General features: G+C 41.1%; 1 protein-coding gene across 1 annotated transcript in view; it reads right to left on the reverse strand.

The window, feature by feature from the left end:
- Positions 1-26,671, reverse strand: part of MYO1H (myosin IH) — a 190,911-nt gene that overhangs the window by 59,374 nt on the left and 104,866 nt on the right. Inside the window, exons 15-25 of the mRNA XM_077295901.1 lie at positions 24,480-24,574; positions 21,902-21,948; positions 20,807-20,887; positions 18,083-18,188; positions 16,175-16,292; positions 13,262-13,375; positions 12,630-12,706; positions 12,415-12,483; positions 9,709-9,793; positions 9,116-9,275; positions 1,118-1,201 (exon numbers count right to left, since the gene is read on the reverse strand). Coding sequence (XP_077152016.1) covers positions 1,118-1,201; positions 9,116-9,275; positions 9,709-9,793; positions 12,415-12,483; positions 12,630-12,706; positions 13,262-13,375; positions 16,175-16,292; positions 18,083-18,188; positions 20,807-20,887; positions 21,902-21,948; positions 24,480-24,574 — 1,036 coding nt within the window. The remainder of the gene's footprint in view (positions 1-1,117; positions 1,202-9,115; positions 9,276-9,708; positions 9,794-12,414; positions 12,484-12,629; positions 12,707-13,261; positions 13,376-16,174; positions 16,293-18,082; positions 18,189-20,806; positions 20,888-21,901; positions 21,949-24,479; positions 24,575-26,671) is intronic.

A 26,671-nucleotide genomic window follows, 5' to 3' on the forward strand; every position in this document is an offset into this window, starting at 1 on the left:
ACTCCTTGGATATCTTTTTGTATCTCTTTCCTGTTTTATACAGTTCAACTACCTTTTCCTGTAGATCCGTTGATAATTCTTTTGCCTTCCCCATGACTCACAATCCAGAAATGTCAGTGGCTGGATAAAAGATGCAAGAGTCTGTCTGGATCTCAGCTTTTTACTGATTACAAACAAACAGGTCACCGGTGAGAATGTTACCTTTAGTAGCCATTCTAACACATTTGTGTCAATTTCTGTACATGTTATCAGGCCAAAATCACCAGGGTATGTGAACTTCTGATCGGGGTCATTTGGATGTTTTGGCTTGTCATTATGATTTAAAAAGAGAAAACACAGTAGTTTGACAATAATTGGCTTCATCAAACCACTAACCATGAGTGGAGAAAAAGTGCTGGTGTTATCATTCATATTCTCTAAAAAAAAGGCCAAGAAAGCAAAAATTCTGCCGGGTATGTAAACTTTTGAGCACAACTGTATGTCTACCTTCAACCTAAAAAACTATGAAACTTTTCCAAGGACAGGTTTCCTGACCCATGGGTGTCCAATCACTGGGACCCAATCCCATCATCAGATTTTACCCATGCTACAAAATAGTGCTGCATCTCTGACAGACAACCACTACTCTGTTCATTCTCTATGGGGCTGCACAAATAAGGCAGTCCCACAGGGATTGGATAGAGCACAGGTTGCACATTTTGCTGCTTCATTCTAATGGGGATAAAAAGTTCCCCGTCCTGGGGTTAGGACAGCAAGAGAGTTAATAATAACATTTCAGGTAGCCAAAGGAACTAAAGTGCTTGACTCAATGTCAAGCAGTTAACTACCTCTACTGAAGTCTGCAAGCTAACTTCTTCCACCTCAATCTGTAGACTACTGAGACACGAAAATATTGCATCATCTGCTATTTCAAAGCGAAGACAATCATAAGGCTCTGTGAATGACTTTGCTGTCTGGGATGATGCAGGGTCATTGTAATGTAGAAAAGCTTGGAGAGTGTAATCATGGAGGACAGGGTAGGAGAATACTATAGTAAGCAAGCAGACAAGCCACCCTGTGATCAGAGGGGGTCCCTTTCCACCTCTGAGTCCTTTTGCCCCAGGTCTGGCAATCTTACCTGTTCTGTTCTTTGAGGAGTAATTGATCTGCAGTATTTCCTCACCAAGTTTCTGATGCAAAGTTTATGCAGCAATTCTGAGGTCTGTAATGAGGGGGTAAAAGTTCACCAAAAATGTTTTGGAATAACAGTAACCAGAAAAATATTTGCTTTTTTTTGCTGATGACATAAAAGGGTATTTCCATCTTAAAAACTGATGATATTCCCATATGATATGCCATTACTTTATGATCTGTGAAAGTGAATCTCCTGGGACCTCTATAAACCCTGATATTAAAGGAGGCACAGCAATATGACTCCCTCCAGTTCTTCAATTACCCAGCACAGTTCCAACCATACTGTTCTGCCTTCCTCCACGTAGGATGCTGTGTGGATTCCAACATACGGCTAAACCTTCATCCACATCCCAGTAAACAGACTGTGTTGATGCTTAAGTCTTATTTATTAGGGTGATGATAACATAAACTATAACGTTGAACAACAATGGTGGATAGTATTCATAGTAGATGATCGAATAGTGAATGATGTTGATGTATAAAGTGGATGTTCAGTGAATAATCATTGTGGATGACTGGTGAAAAACTGTAAAGAATAACAGCATATCAGTATATGCACATACAGGGTGCAATCACATAAATAACTGGGACATTACAGCAAGAATTGTACAGAGTGCATTACACAGTAATTCTAACAGCACTGCCCTATTCTATACAAAGATGCCTCTATCTACATGCAGAGTAAACATTACCTAACTGCAAGCTGCAGAGCACAATCTGCCTAACTATATCAGACTATAGGAGCTGCATAAGGCTCAGATACTAACACAAACATAAGATGCATTTAACCCTTTATAAACGTACCGAGATCCGTTAGGACAGGAGTAGGAAAGTAAGTGAGACAGGAGCACGTGTGTCTCTCATCAGACCTGAGGAGAAATGGCTACTGAAGCTCATCTTCCACAAGAAGAATGAGGGCGGAACTTACCCAGAAGGCATTGCTCTTCTGAGGGAAAGTTGGTAAACAACATGAAAAGTAGACAACTGATGACCTCCAGTGGCCATAACTTGAATAACATGACAATTAACTTTCTGCACATTAAGATGGACAGAACACTCCCCGCTTGGCGTCAACAGATGCCACAATTAGGTTCCTTTGGGGAAAATAATAATACAAGCTCGGTAACGGGCCTGAAGAACAGTTTGTTCTCCCCAAGCTTGCACACTCTGACCTCTACTTTCCGCACTTTCCCATCTTTGCTGGGAAGGGTCTTGACGACTAGGCCGAGTGGCCACTCGTTCCGATGTGACTGCCTGTCTTTGACGAGTACAACATCGCCAGATTGGATATTTGGGTGGTCTTTCTGCCACTTTGTCCTGGTTTGCAGAGTGGAGAGATACTGTTTCCTCCATCTATCCCAGAAGACGTTGGACACGCTTTGTACTTGCCTCCATTGCCGTCTGTAGAGGTCTTTGTCATTGAATTCTCCGAGTAGAGCTTTCGGGACACAGGTTTTCTGTGTGAGTAACATCGCCGGAGTAAGGATGGATGGATCTCCGGTATCACTAGAAAGTGCTGTCAGTGGCCTGGCATTCATGATGGCTGAGACCTCTGCCAAGAACGTGGTTAAACTCTCTTGTGTAAGTCTGGTGTTAGCTTGCAAGAAGATAGAGTCTAGTATTTTGCGTGTTATCCCTATCATCCTTTCCCACGCATCTCCCATGTGCGAAGAGTGTGGTAGATTGAAAGTCCAGGTACATCCTTGCTCGCCTAGATACCTTTCCACATTAGTGATGTCCAGATTGGAAGGGATTTGGAGTTCTCTTGCCGCTCCGATGAAATTCGTACCTCGGTCAGAATGAATATGCTTCACAGGGCCTCTGATTGCGATGAAGCGTCGAAGTGCGTTTATAAAACTTGATGTGTCCATCGATTCGATTACCTTGATATGAACGGCTCTGATGGACAGACACATGAATAGAACTGCCCAACACTTTGCTTCTGTAAGTATTTTCCTAGTCCGTCGTGTAGCCACAGACCAAGGACCGAATACATCTAGTCCAACGTTGGTGAAGGGGGGTTCAGTACTGAGTCTGTCGGGTGGAAGATTGGCCATCTTCGGATTTTGGAATGTGCCCCGGAGTTTGCGACACGTAACACAGTCGTAGATGAGTTTTCTCACTCTTCTCTTTGCTCCAACTATCCATAGTCCAGACGCCCGTAGGTTTCCTTCAGTAAACAAACGGCCTTGGTGTCTCACTAAGACATGATGATGTTGAATTAGCAGGGTTGTTACGTGATGACGTCCAGGAATTATTACCGGGTGCTTCTCTGAAACTTCTACCTCAGCTTCTTGAAGACGGCCACCGACTCTCAGCAGCCCATCCTGATCGACAATCGGATCGAGCTTCCTCAGCCCACTGACTTCAGGGATGGGTTGTCCCTTGTTGAGGTTGTCTATTTCTCTGCCATAGGTTTCTCTTTGTACGACACGAAGTATTATAACCTTGGCTCTTTCCAGGTCGGGAGCAGTAAACGCAAGCCTGCAGTGATGCCAACCTTTACAAGGTCTCGGGCTATCAGGTAGTGCTGACTTGTAGGACTGGGTTACATGAAATAGACAAGCTATAGCTCGAACTTCCAGGTGGAGAACCTGCTGAACCGGTGAGATTCGAGGTGGCAGCTTGAAATCTCTGTATGTAGAGCAGACACTTGAGGTCGGATCTCTTCATCTGTGTCTGGACCCACTAGTTCGAAAGTATCAGGCCTGCTGATGTGGGGTATCGAACGGTACAAAGAGGGAGGACCTGTGAACCATGTAGTGTCCTTCAGATAACTGGGTGCAACGGATCTAGTCGCGTGGTCCACAGGATTGTGGTGAGTAGGTACGTAGTGCCACTGATTAGGGCTGGTGGATCTTCTTATCCGAAGTACCCGGTTGCTGACGTAGACATAGAAGCGTCATGTCTCGTTACAGATGTACCCCAGTACCACCTTGCTATCGGTGTAGAACTCTGCATCCTTGATCTTCAGACTCATCGCATCCGAGATCAGTTCAGCCAACTCAACTGCAAGGACAGCAGCACAGAGTTCCAGTCTGGGTATCGTGTGTTCACGAAGTGGCGCCAATTTTGTCCGGCTCATAACGAACCCGATATGGCACTGTCCGCTTACGTCTATGGTTTTGAGGTACGCTACTGCTGCAATCGCTTTGACTGATGCATCACAGAAAATACAAAGTCTTTGCGTTTTGACCTCTGTGGATGACACAGGAGCATACGGTCGTTTCACAAGAAGGTTGGTCAGGGCTTCAAGAGACTTCCTCCACTCTGCCCACATGTCAGTCTTTTCTGCTGGAAGTGGATCATCCCAATCAGTAGTGTCTTGGGTGAAGTCCCTGAGCATCAGCTTTCCTTGGCTGGTTACTGGAGCTACAAATCCCAAGGGGTCGTATAAACTATTCACGAAGGAAAGAACTCCTCTGCACGTGAAGGGTTTCTCATCCTTGCTGATCTGAAAGGTGAAGGTATCTGTCTTCAGATCCCACAGCAATCCAAGGCTCCGCTGCATGGGAAGGGGGTCGATGCTGAGGTCTAAATCCTTTAGCTCGCTGGAATAGTCTTCAGAGGGAAAGGCTTCCATCAACTCTCGGCTGTTGGAGGAAATCTTGTGTAACCTTAGGTTAGACTGAGCGAGCATGTCACGAGTCCTCTTTAGTAGACTGATTGCGGCCTCACTTGTCGGTGTGGACTTCAAACAGTCATCCACGTAGAAATCCTTTTCCACGAAGGACCTAATGTCCGAGCCATACTCTTCTTCACCCTTTTTGGCAGAATGTCGGAGGCCGTAGATTGCGACTGCTGGGGAAGGGCTGTTCCCAAAGATGTGTACCCGCATCCGGTACTCTGTGATGTCTTTGTCTGGGTCGTTGTCACGGTACCAGAAGAACCTCAAGTAGTTTCTGTGTTCCTCTTTGACGAGAAAACAGTGGAACATCTGCTGTATGTCAGCCATAAATGCCACTGAATCTCTACGAAAACAGAGTAATACTTCCAGAAGTCTGTTGTTGAGGTCTGGGCCCGACAGTAAGACGTCATTCAATGACACATCTTCGCATTTGGCGCTTGAGTCGAATACCACTCTAATTTGACCTGGCTTCTTAGGATGGTACACTCCGAAGATGGGCAGGTACCAACACTCCTCTGAGTGTCGAAGTGCAGGTGCAATCTCTGCGTGGTTGTTCTGGAATATCTTTCCCATGAAAGTAAAGAAATGTTCCCTCGTCTCAGGTGACTTCTGAAGCTTGTGTCTTAGGGAGATGAATCTGCTGTAGACCAATTCCCTGTTGTTGGGTAGGCGTCCCCTCTGAGGTCGAAATGGTAGAGGTGCGACCCAACTGTTCGACGTATCCTTCACTATTTGTTCATCCATGATGTCCAAGAACATCCTGTCTTCTATAGACATCGCTAGCTTGTTGTCTTCCTTCGTCCTGTGGAAGACTGTACATCCTATGTGGTCTTGTTCACCTTCACAGGTGTGGTCTTCGTTGATAGGAACTGAGAAAGGGCAAGGTAGGGGAATGCTGCTCGGTAGTTCCTTTACCAGCAGACTATTGTGACACGGCTGGAAGAGAGATGGACGTCCATTTTCTAGTGTGCTGGTAAGCATACTGTTGACTGAGACCGGCTTGTGTGCTCCTCCTAGGCAGACATCTCCTACAATGACCCATCCAAGGTCTTGCCTCTGGGCGTATGGAGCATTCCGGGAGCCGTTGATATATTCTCTAGTCTTGTGGACTCGTAGTATATCTCTTCCCAGAAGTAAAGCTATTGGGGCTTCTGGTTCCAACTCAGGTATCAGGTGGGCTATACGCTTCAGGTGGGGGTGATATGTTGCCACCTCTGGTGAAGGTATCTCAGACCTGTTGTCAGGAATCTGGTTGCACTCCAGGATGGTCGGTAGTGACAGGAAGGTCTGGCCATTTATGGACTCCACTTTGTATCCGGTTGCTTTCCTCCCCGCCGTCTCGACGGTACCTGAATATGTCCTAAGGGAGTAGTGAGAACCGGGGCCTACAATGTTGAAGTTGTCAAAGAAGATGGACCTGGCTAAAGACCTATTACTTTGGTCATCCAGGATTGCATATATCTTGAGCGCTTTGTCTCTGTGGCCTGCTGGATAGACTCGGACAAGGCAGATTTTTGAACAGGATCTTCCTCCTGTGAGTCCCTTACAGATCTCCGTACATTGAGCGATAACCGCAGGGGTGTCTTCGTCGGTGTTCTTCTGCTTCTCATCGTGCTCCTCTGCCTGTGACAACACTCGTGGAGGTGGTCCAGGGTGCAAGGCTGTATTGTGATCCGTGCTGCTGCATTCTGCACATTTCACGCTAGCTTCACAGTTCCTGGTGAAGTGAGAGGTTGTAGCACAGCATTTGAAGCAGATGTTGTTTTCCTTGAGGAAACCTTTGCGATCCTCTAAAGTCTTCTCCCTGAAGGCTCTGCACTTTAGTAGAGGATGTGGTTTCCTGTGTAGAGGACACTGCTTACTGACATCCTGAGGATTGCTCTCTTCCGTAGGGGGCTTAGTTGTCTTGTGAGGAGGACCTGTGGAATCAATATTAGTTTTATGGACTGCCACGGGTGTCTTACTGGGTTTGACACCAGTGGTAGTGGAACATGACAGAGTGAAATCAAAACTAGGGTCATTTCTGATCTTGGCTTGCTGGGTGACAAACTCAACAAATACAGTAAAAGGAGGGAATGGTACATTATGAATTTGTTTATACCGTGAACCATGTATAATCCACCTTTCTTGAAGATTGTAAGGAAGTTTTTGTACTATTGGATTGACACCCCTAGCAGTGTCTAAGAATGCCAATCCAGGCAAGTGACCTTCCTTCTGGGCGACCTGTAACTCTATCAATAAATCACTCAATTCTCTAAGCCTTTGATAACCTTTGGGCCCTATCTTAGGGAAATCCTCAATTCTTTTGAATAAAGCATTCTCTATTACTTCTATGGACCCATAGCATTCATCAAGTCTTTCCCACACTTTACGTAGACCTATGTGTGGGTATTCTATGTTAATGTCTCTTAGTCTTTTAGCATGCTCGACCGATTCAGTTCCAAGCCACTTTACCAGGAGATCTAACTCCTCACTACTAGAAAGGTCCAGTCCCTGAATGGTGTTCTGGAACGAAGCTCGCCATGACCTATAGTTTTTGGCTTTGTCAGTGAACTTTACCAGTCCTTTTGTTACCAGTCCTCGGCGGGCAAAGAACTTTGCCAAGTCTACGGTGGCTTGATCAGTGTTGGTACGAGCCGGTATGTTATAGTCATGTCTAGTGTGTGGTGCATCACCATACCTGTGAGACGCTCTTGGCTTCGGACAGTCTGCATAGTACCTTTCTGGTGAAGATGTCTCTTTAACGTGAGGTGGGAGCTGTACCTTCTTCTCAGTGGAACGGTAGCTGTAGTCGACTCCGCTGTGCTGGACGTCTTTTTGTTTGTAGTAGCGAAGTTCGGGGTTGGATCGATGATAATCGGCGTAGGCTGATCGATGTAGTCTGTCGAGGGTGTTGTCCATGCTGGAGTGTCGATGGACGTACTCTGCGACGCGCTGAGCTGGGTCTTGCTGCTCTAGATCTGTTCCAAGAACGTTGCTGCGTCCCTCATAATCAGGATCCTTCATGGCTTCCAAGTACTCTGCCTTAGCTATTGCAGCTGCTGCCTCTTTGTCTGCCATAAGTCTTTCTAGAGACACTTGCAGGCGCGCACTTTCTTCCTCTTGCTCTGCCCGCAAACGTGCGGTTTCGGCTTGCAGGCGTGCACTTTCTGCCTCTTGCTCTGCCCGCAAACGTGCATTTTCTGCTTGCAGGCGTGCACTTTCTGCCTCTTGCTCTGCCCGCAAACGTGCATTTTCTGCTTCATGCTCTGCTTGTCTCAGCTTTAGATGCATTTCTTTCTCGGCGAAGGAGGACCTCGCTTTGGCTGCTTCAGCTTCAGCACGAGCGACAGCAGCCAGCTCTGCTAATGATGACCTGCTAGAGTTTGCTTGTGATCTCGTCTTGAGTGAGGATGTGCTGTTTCGAGACATTGTGCGTTTAGCTGCGTACTGCTGAGTGTTTTGGCGGGAAACTGAGTCTATGTGCGGTGAGCTTCCGCGTGGCGGGAATGATGTAGCTCTTCTTGGCGGGCTGCAGTATAGTTCTGCGGCTGTATGGCGGCTGCTGTGGTACCCGAATGCGGAGCAGTGTGGGTGTTAGCGGTTCCGTACAGTCTGATCAACTACAGCCTGCGACCGGCTATCAATTTCACTGAAGGCAGCTAATCTGTTCTTGCTTTACAATCACCGCCTGCGACTGGCGGTCTCGTTTTTCACTGTTCTGCCTTCCTCCACGTAGGATGCTGTGTGGATTCCAACATACGGCTAAACCTTCATCCACATCCCAGTAAACAGACTGTGTTGATGCTTAAGTCTTATTTATTAGGGTGATGATAACATAAACTATAACGTTGAACAACAATGGTGGATAGTATTCATAGTAGATGATCGAATAGTGAATGATTATTCACTGAACATCCACTTTGTACATCAACATCATTCACTTTTCGATCATCTACTATGAATACTATCCACCATTGTTGTTCAACGTTATAGTTTATGTTATCATCACCCTAATAAATAAGACTTAAGCATCAACACAGTCTGTTTACTGGGATGTGGATGAAGGTTTAGCCGTATGTTGGAATCCACACAGCATCCTACGTGGAGGAAGGCAGAACACATACAACTGTACATATCCTTGATCTTTGCCATTTTTAGTGCCCTACGTAACACAATAGGAGTCTACATATTCAATGTCAACTATTTCACAGTTCCTGTTGTCCCTGTTTCATTTAGCTGTTACCAGAATTCTTCTTGAAATTACGTTTTTGCCTCTGCACACTAAAGGCTCATCTCAATAATATGTCTTTAATTTTATGATTTTTTTCCTACCTTTTTCATAGCAATTGGTGGTTCTAGCCAAGTCTTGTCAAGGACATTTTTGGGCACGTGGTCTTTTAGCCTCACGAGGTAGTTGTAATGCATCATGCAAACAAATTCTTTGTTCTTATTGTTGGACTTTTTATTCCGGTTTATGAAACCACTTATGAATCTAAAAATTAAGGACAAGCCTAGTTACAATAAGAGCATACAATTAGCATTTGGCTTTAAAGTGGCTCTGTCATCTGAATATTGCCATATTTAAGGGCAACATATTACAGGAACAGGTCTTCTATCCCATTAGGTAAAGCTGCTCAAAACATATTGTGCTGTTTGGCAAAAAAAGTGTTGGCCTCTGTATTCATGAGAAGATCACTCTACCTGCGGTGACACTGGAAGAGCGGCTCCAAACCAGAAGGTTTTTTTTAATTTTCTCACCTCCATGGGCCAATTAATGAGGGGTTGTCTAGTACTGGAAACCCCTTTAAAATGTCAAATACTTTAATGCCAACTCATTGATAAATTCAGCAATAAACAATATACAATTCCCAGAAAGCTGACCTTACTTTTAATTTAATTATCTTTTACTGTATGTTGTTTCTTACTTCCGTATTACTTGTGCAGCCCATGCCCGCTTCTTGGCAGCCTTGCGGGCCATAGCTCCTCTCCATCCTGATTCCAGTCTGATGGCTATAAGAAGTAATAGAAATAGGTGAAGCAACAATTACACTGTACAGATCCGGAAGTGACGGAAAACCAAGGCTGTAAATGTGTCATGGCATTACCTACAGTACCCATGGATTTATTAAGTGAACAGATATATTATTAAGTCAATAGTTTACCTAAAATCATAAAAGTATCAATAAATATAATTTTTATTACATTTTTTTAATGGGTCACTGTCCTGCCAAAAAACTTTGGACATGTCACAAAAATGTTGATTGATTGAAGTTCCAAGTCCTAAAGTGTGAGACTGTGGGCAAAACATTCAACAAAATTTCAGCACAAATTTCTGGCACAATGATACAGATTTTTGAAATATGTCTAACTCTGCATTGACTAAAAGTAAGACTCAGATTTTATGGTTTGGGTGCTCAGGACTTTTATACACTGTTTAGTGTTGACACTTTTTGGTATTATAGTGTTGCACAATAGTTCATGTCCCTTTTCCGATAAGTCACTTCCCTTGATAGTGTAACCATGCCATATTGTCAGACAAGTCACAGACAGTGTTTAAAAATGTCATATATATGGTGAAAGTCTTGACAGACAGTTTTTTGACACATATCATAGCAGCATTCTGGTGCCTTTTAGCTAAATAGATCCTCCCCCTTTACAATGTAAGCCAACTAATAATGTAACCTGTTGTATCATAAGACTATCTAATCTAACAGCATGAACTACTGTGATAAAGATGGCCATCCTACGACTAAGCTCTCACGGTGAGTGTTTGGTGAGACTTGATGCTGCATATTTTCGATGTGCAAAAAAAACGCAGTATCTTAGGGTGGTTTCACACTTGCGTTTTTGTCTGCAGCGTTTTTTGAACAAAAAACGCATGCATTTTTTTCCCTATATTTAACATTGAAAACGCATGCGTTTTTTTTGCGGCAAAAAACGCATTGCTGTCTATGTAAACGCATGCGTTTTTAAGCACATGCGTTTGTTTGCGTTAAAAACGCATGCGTTTTTATAGAAAAAAAACAGAAAACACACTGAAAAGTCACCCACCACCATCAAGGTGATAAAGGGATCCAAACCCTAACCCTAACCCTACCCCTAACATCACCCCTAACCGTTTAATGAACATTTTCTGACAGTCATAGTGCCACGTATTTCAGTGCCACGTATTTCAGTGCCACGATATTTCAGTGCCACGTATTTAAGTGCCACGTATTTAAGTGCCACGTCTTTCAGTGCCACGTATTTAAGTGCCACGTACTATAAATACTATAACTACGTGGTTATACGTGGCACTGAAATATCGTGGCACGTAAATACGTGGCACTGAAATACGTGGCACTGAAATATCGTGGCATTTACGTGAAATACATGGCACTTAAATACGTGGCACTTATATATGTGGCACTTATATACGTGGCACTTAAATACGTGGCACTTATATACGTGGCAATTAAATACGTGGCAATTAAATACGTGGCACTTAAATACGTGGCACTTATATACGTATATAAACGTATTTCAGTGCCACGTATTTCAGTGCCACGTATTTCAGTGCCACGTATTTCAGGTTAGGGTTAGGGGTAGGGTTAGGGGTAGGGTTAGGGTTAGGGGTAGGGTTAGGGTTAGGGTTTTTTTGGTTTTTTCTTGTTTTCTTGTGTTTTTCTATAAAAACGCATGCGTCTAAAAAACACATGCGTTTTACCGCGTTTACATGCGTTTTTTCACACATGCGTTTTTTTTAAAAAACGCATGCAGATAAAAAAGCAAGTGTGAAACCAGCCTAACATTGGGAAAAATTCCTAGAAATCTCATAGCCACTGTACTTTTTTATGCAGCGTAGACTAACCTGTGTATGTGTTTGAAATATGCAATATGTTGTTGATTTCTTCATGAGTGCACTGACTTTAATCATGCGGATTTTCCCTATGGAATTACATTAAATGCGGGGGAAAAAATGCGGATGTAAAAAATACATGCATTTTAAGCGCATTTCTACTGCAGAAACTCATTAAAAACGCAACACTTACTATAAAGTTACCGATCAAATTATTCTATTACTTATTGATTACCTCAGCTTGAAAATAACAATAATTCATATTCTGCAATGGTCATGAGTCACCATGAAAATACCAGAACCTTTAGAGGGAATGTTTCATATGTCTGTTTTGGTTTTCATTTTTTTTTGGTGCTGTTGGTACATTTATGACAATGTATATTACTTTTTTGCAATCAGTTTGGATTTTATGTGTAACTGAGAAAAGTAGAGTAACATGGCAAACACTTTTTAAAGAGTTACAAATCATAAATTTGAAAGACTCACTCCACTCAAACCACAGGACAAGAAAAGACACAAATTGCTCTAAAGTGCCTCAGAAAATTGGCAGCCCTTATAAAGTACTGGAAACAAGCTACATTTATGACAAAAAGTTGGGATAATGGCAATTTTTTCCTTCATGGTGCCAATTACTTCATCTGTAAAAAAAATAACACATTTTCATAGTTTTAAGACTTCCATTTTTTTACCTTGCCCTTATCTCCAGGCTTACTGTCACCATAATATAGACATCTTTAAAGCAAATAAGTTACTGGAGTAAGAAAATAAGAGCAGAATCCATGGGTCACTGTACCTGCTTTCTTCTTTTTCAAAAAAACTCTCTTCTCTAAACACCCTTTGTATTTGGCTTGGATTTTAGAAACTAAAAATTAAAGAAATAAGTACATTTAACTGAAAAGTGCAAACAACTAAAAAGAAACAATGAAATGTATAATACATGTTCTAGTAATGGGGCAATTCAACCAATAACACTGATATGGGCGACAGGTTAATAATAATGATTATTACCCAACTGATGCTTCCTCAGTTCAAAAGCATCCACAGTGGAAAATAAAGTTCGAGGGAAACGTATGAACAACTTAGTCCTGAAAAAAAGAAAAAGAAAACAACTAATTTTGTTAACAATTTAGGAAAGATGTATATAACCCCATCTTCATATTTAGTCTGGATTTGTTTATATTCTGTTACCATGGAGACACATAGGTCTGCATAGGTGGCTATATACACAAAACATTAAGATAATGGGAAAAATACTGTTTGAAAATTTTGCTTCATTTTCTAATTTAAGGGGCAACTAAAGCTTAGCATAGTAAGGAGCACCAAAATTATTAGGCACGCTTCTTAATATTGCTACCATTTTAGGCTACCGATGCGCCATACAGAGAAATCTACACTAGCCATCAGATGGCACAGATTTCAGTTTTCCGGCATGCATATTGTAACTTTGTTGCATGTTTGTGCTTGTAATACACCATGCCCCTTTGCTACACCCCGCAATTTTTATTTTAAGTGTCAGGGCCAGCACAAAAGGGAAAAAGTTGCTAAATTTTGACAAGTACTGATTATTTTTGGGCGCTGGTTTGTAATGTTCTTCTGCTCAGTTATGGAAACCCATAAAAAGCAAAGTTGGTTAAAATTACCTTCCAAGCTTGTACTCATTTGATTGATACCCAATATGCTTCACCAATCTCTCAACTCCTTCTCGGGCAGAACCAGCCCAGTTTGGCCATGTTTCTGGACACAATGATTTATATCTATATTGCAAAAAATTAAAAATCTGGTTATTTTGTGTTATGATGAAGGCTCACAATTCATTTTGGAAAATGTGCCAGTTTGTGATTTGTGAGCCTTAGGACAAAGTAGAGTAATATGCAGAGCGATAATTTTGTAATGATGCTTAAAATAAACAGACACCAAACTTTGCCGAGTATTTCTAAAAAGAGCCATAATGCAGATTTTATGGAATTATTCTAACTCTGAATAGGCACTTCAACCTCTCACTGTTTATGTATTTGCCGCTTGTATAAGTTAAAGGGGTCGTCTGGCGTTGGGGTACAAGTCTGCAGACTTGTGAATCCTCATGGCTCACGTATTGCTCGATGTCAGGATTGCCAGCCCCGGGAGTGGCGCGCATGTGACCGTAAGTATGAGATTTGCATACCTGCGTGCCAACTAGATGTGTGCTGCCTCGCTCAATGCAATTGTATTGAACACGGCCAGACATGTCTACTGGAAATGTGGCCGAGAGTATGCAAATCAAATACTTGCAGTTAGAAGCCCTCCGCTCCCAGCACCGACACTGGAGAAGCCCCACAGCATGTAGTACGTGAAGGGAGAATTCACAAGTCCACAGTCACATAGAGTGACTGCAGACTTGTACCCTAATGCCAAACAACCCCTTTAATAGGGTGGCCAATGGTGAATTCACATATGGAAATGTGAAATATGTGGAATGTGAATAGCATAATGGCTTATGAACTTTAGGAAAAAACACATGAGATTTTTAGCACAAGATTTGCAAACGTTGTGAGCCCATTCACCAAAACGTCAAGGTAATTTCAGATCGAATGGGTAACTACACTGACTGCCTGGTGTGAACACTTACCTATGGTATCTGAGCTGACTGCCTAATGTGAACACTTACCTATGGCTAATAACAGGATAAAGCCTACTTATATAGGAGGCTCAGAACCAACTGTGTTGCGGCCATTGATCTATTTTGTATTTGACTTTTTTTGGCTATGCACCAGTATAAATTATATATATATTGTTCGGTCAGTTGATCTATTTTACTATGTACTATTTTTTTCTGACTTGAACGTCCCGCCCTTCTCCATGCTGTGATTTTAATTACATCTCAACACAGTTGGTTCTGAGCCTCCTATATAAGTAGGCTTTATCCTGTTATTAGCCATAGGTAAGTGTTCACACCAGGCAGTCAGTGTAGTTACCCATTCGATCTGAGATTACCTTGACGTTTTGGTGAATGGGCTCACAACGTTTGCAAATCTTGTGCTAAATATCTCATGTGTTTTTTCCTAAAGTTCATAAGCCATTATGCTATTCACATTCCACATATTTCACATTTCCTTATTTTTAGCACAGATGAGTGCGGCCATTGATCTATTTTGAATTCACATATGGGTCATCTGGTTGGCTGCCCTAAGACAAGTCTCTTGGAGAGGCATGCTTGCCAAGGTGGCCAAAGATTTGTTGCACAATGCAAAATCACAAATCATAGGAAAATTATGACAAAATGATGCGTGGGCACAAGTCTAGTTATTACTACAGTAGACTAACCTATCTAGTTTGTCTTTGTCACTCTGTGATAGGGATCTTGGTTCCATACTCCAATGTTTCTGCACACATACAGATTTATTAGATGTATTAGATACATTTTCATTTCTGATCTACTGTAAATGATTATACGATTCTCAATTAAAATCTTTACCTATATGTGTATTATCTATGGTTCTAGTCAGTCAGAACACGTCTCACAATTGTGTCGTTGCCTATTGGCAAAGATAAATTGAAAGTGTGGCAATGCATAGGAAAAACTACACATGTTGGGAAAAAATATATTTTTATTTTCGTAAATGTATTTTTCCTAATGAGAATTCTATTTGTATTGTGGAGATATAACTAAAAAGGTAACTAAACATTTGACAATTTTTAAAATATTTTTGTAGGCCATTAATTCTCTGCAAATTAGAGAGGTCTGGATCCTGAAACCACCAGCAATTGCTTATTATTCGCATTCTACAGAAGATCTATGAGCAGAGTATGGAATTCAGTATGGATCCAATGGACAGTCTATGACTCCGTACTCTGCGAGTGCTCAGGCTGTGTGCTTCTGCCGACTGTGCTATTTGTGGGTTCTCAGGACACGAACCCCACAGATCTGGAGAGACATCTTGAAGGGTCTAAAAATATTACAAAATATTACAAAATTGGTTCCTCTTTAGGATTCATTTTTGGGGTATGGACTCATTCATGATCAATAAAAGGCTCACTTGTATACTTTTCTGGTCCCCTTTTTTTCTGGATTTCTGCTCCAGTCCTTCCCTAATTCCTAGTCTGACCCTATTCTCAAGGATTTATGTGTTACAATGCATTTCCATAACCACAGCCATAATGGTTACTGAACACATTGACCGCTGACGTCATTATAGCCCCTAATCAGCAACTATCTGCTGAAGACATTACTAAGATGCTAAGGGAAAGTCCCAAGGACGCTAATATTGTTCATATAATACCATATAATTTTAACTAATTGGCGTTCGTATATATCAGTAGGCAGCAGTGAAAGAATAAACTCAGCTACTGATATATAAGGGAGCAGCGGCCAATGTGTTAACTTCTTAATAGCTTTGCACACTTTGTTGTACTTTGTTGAGTATGACTATCGATTCTCTGAGTTTTTTATTTTTCTTTATTTGACCTAATAAACTGTAGACTACAATTTGGTTATGTGACAAATTTATTACAATTTTATTTCAAAACTAATACACAGAAATGAATTAAAAAAATGTCAAAGGTCAGAAATGAATTACCTCTGTAAGAATGTCTCATATTTCCTACGGTATGCAAATCCCGCTCTTCTGACTCTTAAATGCTCCATTAAACCTAAATATTTTACCTGGTGGCAAACCAACATATCATCAAATTTTCCTGTGGAAAACAGATCAAGTTTTCAGATTAAGAAAGTGCATAAAGATATACTGTAAATTATCGTGGGGGACAGTGAGCTGAGCAAGTACCCCTTTCAATATAAATTAGGCCTGGTTCAGATGAATGTATAAAAAATAAATCGCCAGTTTTTCATACAGAAAAAAATAGTCAATTTTTCATCTGCATTGTCCTCCATATGCCATCCCCATGCCTGTGTTTTACATTTGTATGGCATCCATTTGAGATCTGTTTTATACATCAACAATTTAAAAATGATAAAATTCAATTACAGTTTTCTCTGTTAACAATTCAGAATCCAAGCAGTATAGTTTCTCCTTGCGGAGAGTGACATGATAAGCATGTCGAGATGGAGATTTAAAGCCGCAATGCTTCTCTGGGAAATATGCAAATTGTCTTCAGAGTGGAAGGACTAGAACTCTAGTGCCACCTATTGGAAGGAGCAATCCTAACAGTCAACGTTGAACTTTAACGAGCCTTGTCACATGACTTAGGATAAAAGCCAAACCAGAATTGCAATTTGCAGACACTGTGTTTCGGAATACTGCCCCTCGTCAGTGCAAAGTGGAGATCTGGTTTGGCTGAGTGAGAGGAGTCAGACCAGGACCCAAGAAGTATCGTTTCTCCTTGCGGAGAGTGACATGTTAAGAATGTCGAGATGACGAGACTTAAATCCACAATGTTCCTCTGGGAAATATGCAAATTGTCTCTTCAGAGAGGAAGAGTACTAGAACTCTAGTGCCACCTATTGGAAGGTAGCAATCCTAACAGTCAATGTCGATCCTTTAACAAGCCTTGTCACATGACTTAGGATAAACAATTGAAATGCATGTGTTAAAAATGGATGTTATATAGCATTGATCCTTGTTTATAAGTGTTCAGATGAACTGCACCATTGGCATGCATAGGTCCGTGTACTCCCTTTTCTTATGGACAGCATATAACAGGCCTGTCTGAACCAGCATGGCAAAAGCTATAATAAAATGGCCCATTGGCATTATGTGGAGGGTTACACAAGTGTAAGTAAATATGTCCCATGTAGGTTGCACGTGATATATGTCAAATTACATAGTGGGAAAAGTGAGATAGGTAATATCATAAAGCAGTATTGAGATAACACAATTAGTAGGTCTTATCCACACGCGGAATCTTTTGCAGCTGGTATATGCTAGTAAGGTTTTTAATGTATGCTACTGTCTGGCCAAATATTGGCATACGTTGTCTGCTACTGACTGCTATTATTAAAATAAAACCAATAAAGTACAGTGTACGCTTTTTTTGCGTTAGTCCTTTGTATAGAAAAACGCTCAGTCCATAAAGTAAAGCTATGCTGTGGTATATACATACCACCACAATGGAGGCCAATTGGACAGTATTTTGTGCTCTAGTTTTGGGCTGGAAAATATACAAGTATGTAATAGGCACTGATTAAGAATCTGAACCCCAAGATCTTGGAAGTGTATATGGTTATACACGTATAGTAGCTAAATGAATGTTCTCCAGTTACCCGTATAGACTTCAATGTACAATGGTAGTCCAGATAGTATTTTTTATGGGTAAGCTGTCCACATTTCACACAGCAGTTTTTGTTTCCCATACATGCTAATGGGTGAAATGTCAGGTGGCGGCACTACAACTTTTGTATATTTATCGTAGTTGCAATCTCAAATTTAAAAAAACCTGTTTACTCCCTATTTATTGTCACCCATCCTAGGCTTTGGTTATTCTGAGCTATTATCATGGCTGTATTATGCACAACATGCTCTTCTTACCTGGCTGCTTGCCATTGTTTGGTTTGATACATCTAATATATGCAGATTCCTTGGACATCAGAATTTCTATTAGACTTGTCAAACTATTCTTGAACTGGGTGGTCACCTAAAAGAGTGTAGTAAGTAGGGTGAAGTGAGTAGTTTCTCCATAGCTTCATTGTTTTTAGGCTTCAAGCTTATGTGGGCTCTTTGGTGAGTTGCAATGGGCCCTCTTTGCTTTAACATTCATAAAAATAAAACAATTAATTAGCACAAGCTTAGGGACATATTTACAAAGAAATGATAAATAAATATCAACACACTTCTAACTTTGGCAGTTAATAATAATAAATAATAATTGTATTTATTTATTCCTTTTCATTCATTGTATGATCACCGGAACATGTAAGAGGATTAAAAAAATGGATCTGCCACAATCATAGAAAAATTGAGGACTCGTGCCAAGTAACATTCTGAAATATCACATTTTTTGCTGATGAAGATGCAAGGCAATGGCAAGGGATTGTCAGGTGTCCCCCAACCCCGACGCACATTTCAAATCCATTTCTTCAGGAAGCGTGTTGGGGTTGGGGAACACCTGACAAGCCCATGACCATTGCCTTGCATCTTCCTGGGCAATATAACTTTACTTTTTAATCCATCTTGCCTAGCTACATTTTCCCCTCATGCACTGTCACTTTATCAGGAGAAACACTTGCGGCTGCTACTAAGCACATGCACATTCACCTTATAGCTTAGCCATTCCCTGTATGAAGTTCAGGGCTATATATTTTCAGCAGTCATATACATGTATCTTTAGGACTTAGCCTATATATTTAACTCCTGTATTACATATGCTGAGAAATACAGTAGTATAGGGCTTTTTTATCTTTGTTACCTGTTTTGCAATTGTACTTTCTGACTGGTCTGCATGGGCTCAATTGTCAGTCCTTCCCTCATATGGTGAAACACCTTTGCTACTGATTTTTAAACTTAATTGTTATTATGTTTGTTTAAATAAAATGTTGGTTTTACAATATTTTAAGTGTTTACTGTTGCTTACCCTCCGCCACAGTTGTGTATTGTTATGGTTTGCTAAGTTGATTTGATTTTCTAGAAGTAACACTCTATATTGTATTTTGGATCTTACCTTTATGATTTAAGGTAAAAGTATACAAAAAAGATTTGAAACAAAGGGTGGAATGGCAAACTTGTGTACCACAAACCCTTTAAAAACATGTATTTATTATAAACATCAATAAAATGCACCTGATAAACCCCTGTGCACAGTGATACATAGGGTTTATGTCTGAAAAGGTCTGCAGATCGATACAGTGGGTACGGAAAGTATTCAGACCCCTTTAAATTTTTCACTCTTTGTTTTATTGCAGCCATTTGGTAAATTCAAAAAAGTTCATTTTTTTCACATTCATGTACACTCTGCACCCCATCTTGACTGAAAAAACCAGACATGTAGTAATTTTTGTAAATTTATTAAAAAAGAAAAACTGAAATATCACATGGTCATAAGTATTCAGACCCTTTGCTCAGTATTGAGTAGAAGCACCCTTTTGAGCTAGTACAGTCATGAGTCTTCTTGGGAATGATGCAACAAGTTTTTCACACCTTACTTTGGGGATCCTCTGCCATTCTTCCTTGCAGATCCTCTCCAGTTCCGTCAGGTTGGATGGTGAACGTTGGTGGACAGCCATTTTCAGGTCTCTCCAGAGATGCTCAATTGGGTTTAGATCAGGGCTCTGGCTGGGCCAGTCAAGAATGGTCACAGAGTTGTTCTGAAACCACTCCTTTGTTATTTTAGCTGTGTGCTTAAGGTCATTGTCTTGTTGGAAGGTGAACATTTGGCCAAGTCTGAGGTCCAGAGCACTCTGGAAGAGGTTTTCATCCAGGATATCTCTGTACTTGGCCGCATTCATGTTTCCTTCAATGGCAACCAGTCGTCCTGTCCCTGCAGCTGAAAAACACCCCATAGCATGATGCTGCCACCACCATGTTTCACTGTTGGGATTGTATTGGGGTAAGGAAGTAAGACCATGTTCACACATTCAGTATTTGGTCACTATTTTGCTTCAGTATCAGTGCAGGTCCCAGCAGTTGAACCCCCACCAATCAATAACTTAGTACTGATCCTTTGGCCACGTTCACATGTACAGTAGTTGGTCAGTTTTTTACATCAGTATTTGTAAGCCAAAACCAAGAGTGGGTGACAAATAAACGGCTAACAAGTATTTGCATATATCTGTAAGGTGGGCCCCTAGAGTCCATTCTACCTGTGGGACCAGACACCCCAGTCCAACCCCGGTCACAGTAACTGGATGAATTTGCGGCAAGAGTTCACAAGATTGGCAGAAATGATATAACAACTCTTGGAAAAAGAGGTGACATAGAGAAGAGCTAAATTAAGAAAAAAGAGCGTGCTGCATTGGGTGACACAGAGACTATGCTGGTATAGAGTAGAGATTGACAGCAAGCTGTATAAAGTGTTACAATTGCAGACCTGTGCCGTATATACCAACTACATATGTCAGTTCAATCCATTATATCTTGTGAGAATGTGTGTGACGGGTAAGCTCATTACTGCTCTGTAAAGTTTCTCTGTAACTGTCTCCTGTGTACCTCTGCCCTAAGAATCACTGTATCCTAAATATATTTAAGGGCTCACACCACCACACAAGTAAAACCACTCCTGACAGAATACCTATTACATATGATACAAAAAAATCTTACGGTCTCAGGCCTTTTCCTGTTGTCCAGTTCCGAAGTGTGGAAACAGTCTCTTATAATGTAGTTTTTAGATTTTATAAGCACCTGAAAAGTATGAGTTAGAGTAGTAAACATGCATAAAACATACCGAGCAATAACATATTGTCCAATAACATATTGAAAATGAAAAGTAAACTGATTCTCTACAAAGAAAATAAATTATAAGTATGATTCAGAGACTAAGATATATTAGGGAAGTATTTGCATTAGCTCTACAACGAACAATGGAACAATTTTGCTGTCTAATGATTACATGGGACGACTATACCAAATCCTTATAAATGCATTCGGTGACTTATTCATACTTAGAAATTACTGGCCTCCTTTCTTATTGTCTGATTTCCAGGATGTTTCAGGTTTATTCTGGTACACAGGATTAATTAATGCATTTGTTTTGTTTGTTTTTTTTTTAAATTATACATTTTTTTATTCATTTGTCTTTCTTACTATTGATTTTAATTAATTATAATAAAAGATTCTTTACTTGTAATGTGATATTTTGTGTCATAATGTTTCATAATTATTAATAACGTAATATAATTTTATAAAAAAAACTTTTTTTCATGAATTTTTTTTGGATTATATTTGATGGTTGATATTCATTAATACAAATTTGGTTGGACTTTTTTGGTATTTCTTTTCTATATAGGATTTTATTCTGGGACTTTGGCTTTGCCAACCAACTTCCTAAAAGTTGTTGTTCAAGTTTAGAAAATCATGGCTGCTTTTACCAAAAACAGCACCATACCTGTCTGTGGGTTGTGTTTGCTCCTGCTACTCACCTTACTGATGTTATAGGGCTGAACTACCATACAACATAATCTGTAGATAGGTATGGTGCTGTTTTGACAAGGAAACATCCATGTTTTTCTAAACCTAGACAACTCATTTAAGACTTCTCTACCTGCTTATGTTTTATGTCTAATATTCTACATGAATTATTACAGTGTGGATTTATCATATAAGTGCACAATTTTGGTACTGTAAGTTTTAGAATAGTTATGTTCATGCTTCAAATCTGCTTTATAAAGCACAAAACCTCAGCATATCAATGCTTACCTCTTTTAGATTCCTGTAAAGCAAGTCATTATTTTTCTCCAAAAATCCTAAACAAGTAAAATAAAATTAGGAACATAAAATATCTTCGTTTTGAAATTCATACACAAAGTGGCAATCTACTGAAGTAATTACCAATCATACAGAGAATATTTAGATATTAAAATGGAAAACAGTGTCGTATACAAAAATGTAATCTTAGCATTTTCTGCAATCTAATGTATAGAAAAGTCTCACGTAATCCTTACAGGCATATGGCGAATCATTCCTCCCCAGAAAGAGAAGGGATGAAGGGGGTTCTTGCCTCCAATGCATAAGTTGCTTAGTGCCTCTCTGAGCCTCGAAAGCCCCATCCTTTTACTCAGGAAAACATCAATACGACGCAGCAGTATATTCTGTATCTACATCTCTGTAGAGTATTTGCAGTAGCTCTTAAATTAGGTTTTGATGGCTTCTGAACTTTAGAACTAGAGAAGTCCTGGGGTCATTGTGAAGGCTTGGGGGTTAAGATTACTATCCATAGAACATCATGTAGCATAAAACATATAGGTATACAAGTACTTTACATACAGTATGTTGTCAAAATGTCATACAATTTTAAAACTACTATATAGTTTACATTTAGACTGCTGTGCAAAAGGTTTAGGCAGGTATGAAAAAATGCTGCAAAGTAAGTGTGGTTTCAAAAATATTATAGTGTTAATATGAAATGCAAAGCGAAGGGTCAAAAGAGAAATCTAAATCAATCAGTATTTGGTGTGACCACCCTTTGGATGCTTTTTCATGTTGCATTCTGTGTCCCCGTTGAGGCATGCGTCCGAAATTCCCCACAAAACAGGGTCTGGACATATGCGCCGACGGGGCCATAGACTGTAAAGGTGACGGCAGAGCGAACATGCGCTGTGACGTGCATCATTTTCGGGAGTGTACGCCTACTGGAGGCGGACACCCAGATGCAGTCTATTATGTCTGAGTGTCGCCTCCTGTAGGCGTACACTCCTGAAAATAGTGCATGTCAGAGCGCACATTTGCTCTTTCATCACCATTACAGTCTATGGCCTCGTCGGCGCACACGTCCGGACCCCATTTGGCACAGGATTTCGGATGTTAGCCTTCAAAACAGCATGAAAGCATTAATTCTAGATTCACATGAACGCAGTGAGGTTGTTCCAAACATCTTAGAGAACTAACTTCAGAACTTCTGTGGATGTACGCTTAAGCAAATCCTTTTATCTTTCATGTAATCCCAGACAGACTTGAAGATGTCGAGATCAGGACACCATGGGGGCCATTTCATCACTTCCAGGACTCCTTCTTCTTCTTTACTCTGAAGATAATGACATTGGCTGTATGTATGGGATCAGAATAGATTGTCTGCTGCAGAATAAATCTGGAGCCAATCATATGCCTCACTAATGATATTGCATGATAGATATGCTTGCACAACTCAGCATTGAGGACATCAATAAATGTGCAATGTTGAGTCCTGCAACAGATGAAAGATAAATCATGCTTACTTCTCTTCAAGATCAGGAAAATGTCCAGCTCAGAATTGGCAATAACCAATGGAACCCAGCTACAGCTATCTACTGTTCAGAGAAGTCTAGCACAAAAGTGGTCTTCAAGGAAAAATTGCGGCCTGTAACCAAACCATAGAAACAAGGTCAAGCAACTCAACTGTGCAAGAAAACTTAGGAAATAGGCTGAAGAAAAATGGCAGGAAGTGCTGTAGGTTGATGAGTCAAAATGTGAAATATTTGGCTGTAGAAGAAGGTATCTTGTTCACTGAAGGGCTGGAGTAAGGTACAATTATGAGTGTCTGCAGACAACTGTGAAGCATGGTGGAGGTTCCTTGCATTTTGGGGGCTGCATTTCAGCAAATGGAGTTGGCTGTTTAGTTAGGAATAATAATATTTTCAATATAGGCAGATGCTCATCCATCAAGCAATACCACAAGGCTGCAAATTCATTGTGCAGCAGGACAATGACCCCAAACATACAACAGATGTCATAAAGAACTATCTTTAATACATAGAACAAAAAGTACTGAAGTGATTACATAGCCTCCACAGAGTTCTGATGTGAACATCATCAAGTCTGTCTGGATTACATAAAGTCAGGAGGATTTGCGAAAGCCTACATCCACCTGACCTGTAGTTAGTTCTCTAAAGTGTTTGGAACAATTTCCCTGCTGAGTTCCTTCATAAACTGTTTGCATGTCACAACAAATATTTATTTAATTTAGATTTTCTTGTGTTCACCCACTTTGCATTTTGTTAGTGATAAAAAAAATGACATCCTTTTTTTAAAGCATTCTTACTCTGTAGTATTTTTTTCACACCTGCCATAAATATTTGCACAGTGCTATATATATGTTTCCAGAATAGCAGCTGGCATTGAACTATTCAGCAGTGGTTTTACAACATATCAAACAGGTGTAAAATATATAATTTTTTATTTTTCTTGATAGTTCCAGACTAAATCTTCTACCAACAAAGAAAGCACAAATATTAATATTTAAAAACTTTATTCTTCTCTACCCTTTAATTAGATGATTAAAGTTCTAATTCCCAGTCCTTACCTACAGCACAGTATGTAACTTCCCCTGCATAGTGGATAAGCTGGAAGTCCACCCAGTCTATTGACTTTCTGGTTCCAGGACCTGCTAGTTTGCGTCTGTGAAGTAGACATCATATATAAGTAATACTATGGAGAGAACAGGTACAAGTAAAATAAAACTAATCAGCAATAAAAGGTATTTTCTGCCTTCAAGAAATGTGTCCATCAATGACAGATACAACCTGGATACATGATTCAGAAGGCACTTTGCACAGGGCCACTGCAGACTTGAGGTGGGAGATAATACTGTACATTTTTTTATATTTTATTATTATTATTTATTTATATAGAACCTCTGGTGTTGGTGAGGAGGTAGCTCCGGTAGTGGTGAGGAGGCAGCGGGGTCAGTGCAGGTGGTAAGCTTTCCTGAAGAGGTGGATTTTCAGGTTCGGTCTGAAGGAACCGAATGTGGTTGATAGTCGGATGTGTTGGGGCAAAGAATTCCAGAGGATGGGGGATATTCAAGAGAAGTCTTGGAGGCGGTTGGGTGAGGAGCGAATAAGTGTGGAGGAGAGAAGGAGGTCTTGGGAGGACTGGAGATTACGTGAGGGAAGATATCTAGAGATTAGTTCAGAGATATATGGAGGAGACAGGTTATGGATTCTTTGTAGGTCAGTATTAGTATTAGTATTGCCGGAGCTTTTTAGTGGTGTTTTTGTGCCAGGGCTGTCTGTTGATACGTCGCACTCTGCCATGATCGAGAGGGGCAACCGCATCAATAGCTGAAGCGAGAGTGGCATTGTAGAAAGCAGTAGCACTGTCTGTGTCATTGAGTGAGGATATGGATGCCGGTGGTAGAACAGAGTCAGAGAGTGTGTGGGTGTCTAGGTGTGCAAGGTTTCTGCAGGGGTGCGCATGTTGCTGGGCATTGGTGACAGGTGAGGAGGACAGGGATGAGAAAGTGAGTAGATGGTGGTCAGATAAAGGGAGAGGGGAAGTGGTGAAGTTAGATAGAGAGCAGAGACGGGTGAAGACCAGGTCTATTGTATGTCCGTCTGTGTGGGTGGCTGAAGAGGACCACTAAGCAAGTTCAAAAGATGAAGTAAGGGACAGGTGTTTGGAGGCTGTTGACTGAAAGGTATCAATGAGGATGTTGAAGTCACCCGTGATGATAGTGGGAATGTCAGTGGAAAGAAAGTGAAGAAGCCAGGTAGAGAATTGGTCAATAAAGGCAGTGGCCGGGCCCGGAGGTCGGTATATGACGGCCACTTTGGAGGTTGGAGGGAGAGTAGATGTGGACAGAGTGGACTTTAAAAGAGGGGAGGATAAGAGAGGGTAGAGGTGGGATTAAAGGTGCAGTTAGAAGAAAGGAGAAGACCCACTCCTCCACCATGTCTGTTGCCAGTGCGAGGGGTGTGGGTGAAATGGAGGCTGCCGTAACAGCGCAGCAGGGGAGGCAGCCTCAGAGGGTGTTAGCCATGTTTCTGTGAGGCCGAGGAAGGCAAGCTTGTGAGAGAGAAAAAGGTCATGAATCACATGAAGCTTATTGCAGATTGAGCAGGCATTCCAGAGTGCTCCAGAGAGAGGGAGCAGGGGGGTGGGAGTCACGGGCATGGGTTTTATGTTGGAAGGATTGTGGTACTTCATATTAGATAGAGAGTGGTAGGAGGGGGTAGTAATGGGAGGTATGAGCTGTGCCGGTCCAGGGTTGGGAGATATGTCGCCAGCAGTGAGGAGAAGCAGAGAAAGGGAGAGCAGGTGGGAGAAGGAGAGTGACTGGCTTGTTTTATTAGGACAGATTTGAGGTTGAGGAGCAGGTCAGCAGAGGAGGTCAGATGGGGAGGAAAGAGGGAAAGGGAGATGATTATTTGGTTAGAGGGTGCTGAGGTTTGGGGATAGTGAAGGAGAGTGAGGATTATTAAAGGATCAAACACTGTAAGGGCATATGTAAACATGGTGAAGGAGTAAGATGGGTTAAAAGAAAACCTAGATCCAAGTAATAGGAAGTGCTTACTGGGCAGACATACCTAAATGAGACAGATACATAGAGTGTTGTCCTGACTCCTGCCGTGACTAACTGCCATTGAAATAAATGCAGTGTCTCGATACTTTACGCGTGATACTTTTGAGGCAGGGAGACGCGTGCAAAACCCCACACGCGTGCACCCCTTTGAATGCTACTAAATTTATAGGACTAAGTAGAGGATCAGGTGA

Source organism: Ranitomeya variabilis, chromosome 1, assembly GCF_051348905.1.
Source record: "Ranitomeya variabilis isolate aRanVar5 chromosome 1, aRanVar5.hap1, whole genome shotgun sequence".
Taxonomy (NCBI): domain Eukaryota; kingdom Metazoa; phylum Chordata; class Amphibia; order Anura; family Dendrobatidae; genus Ranitomeya; species Ranitomeya variabilis.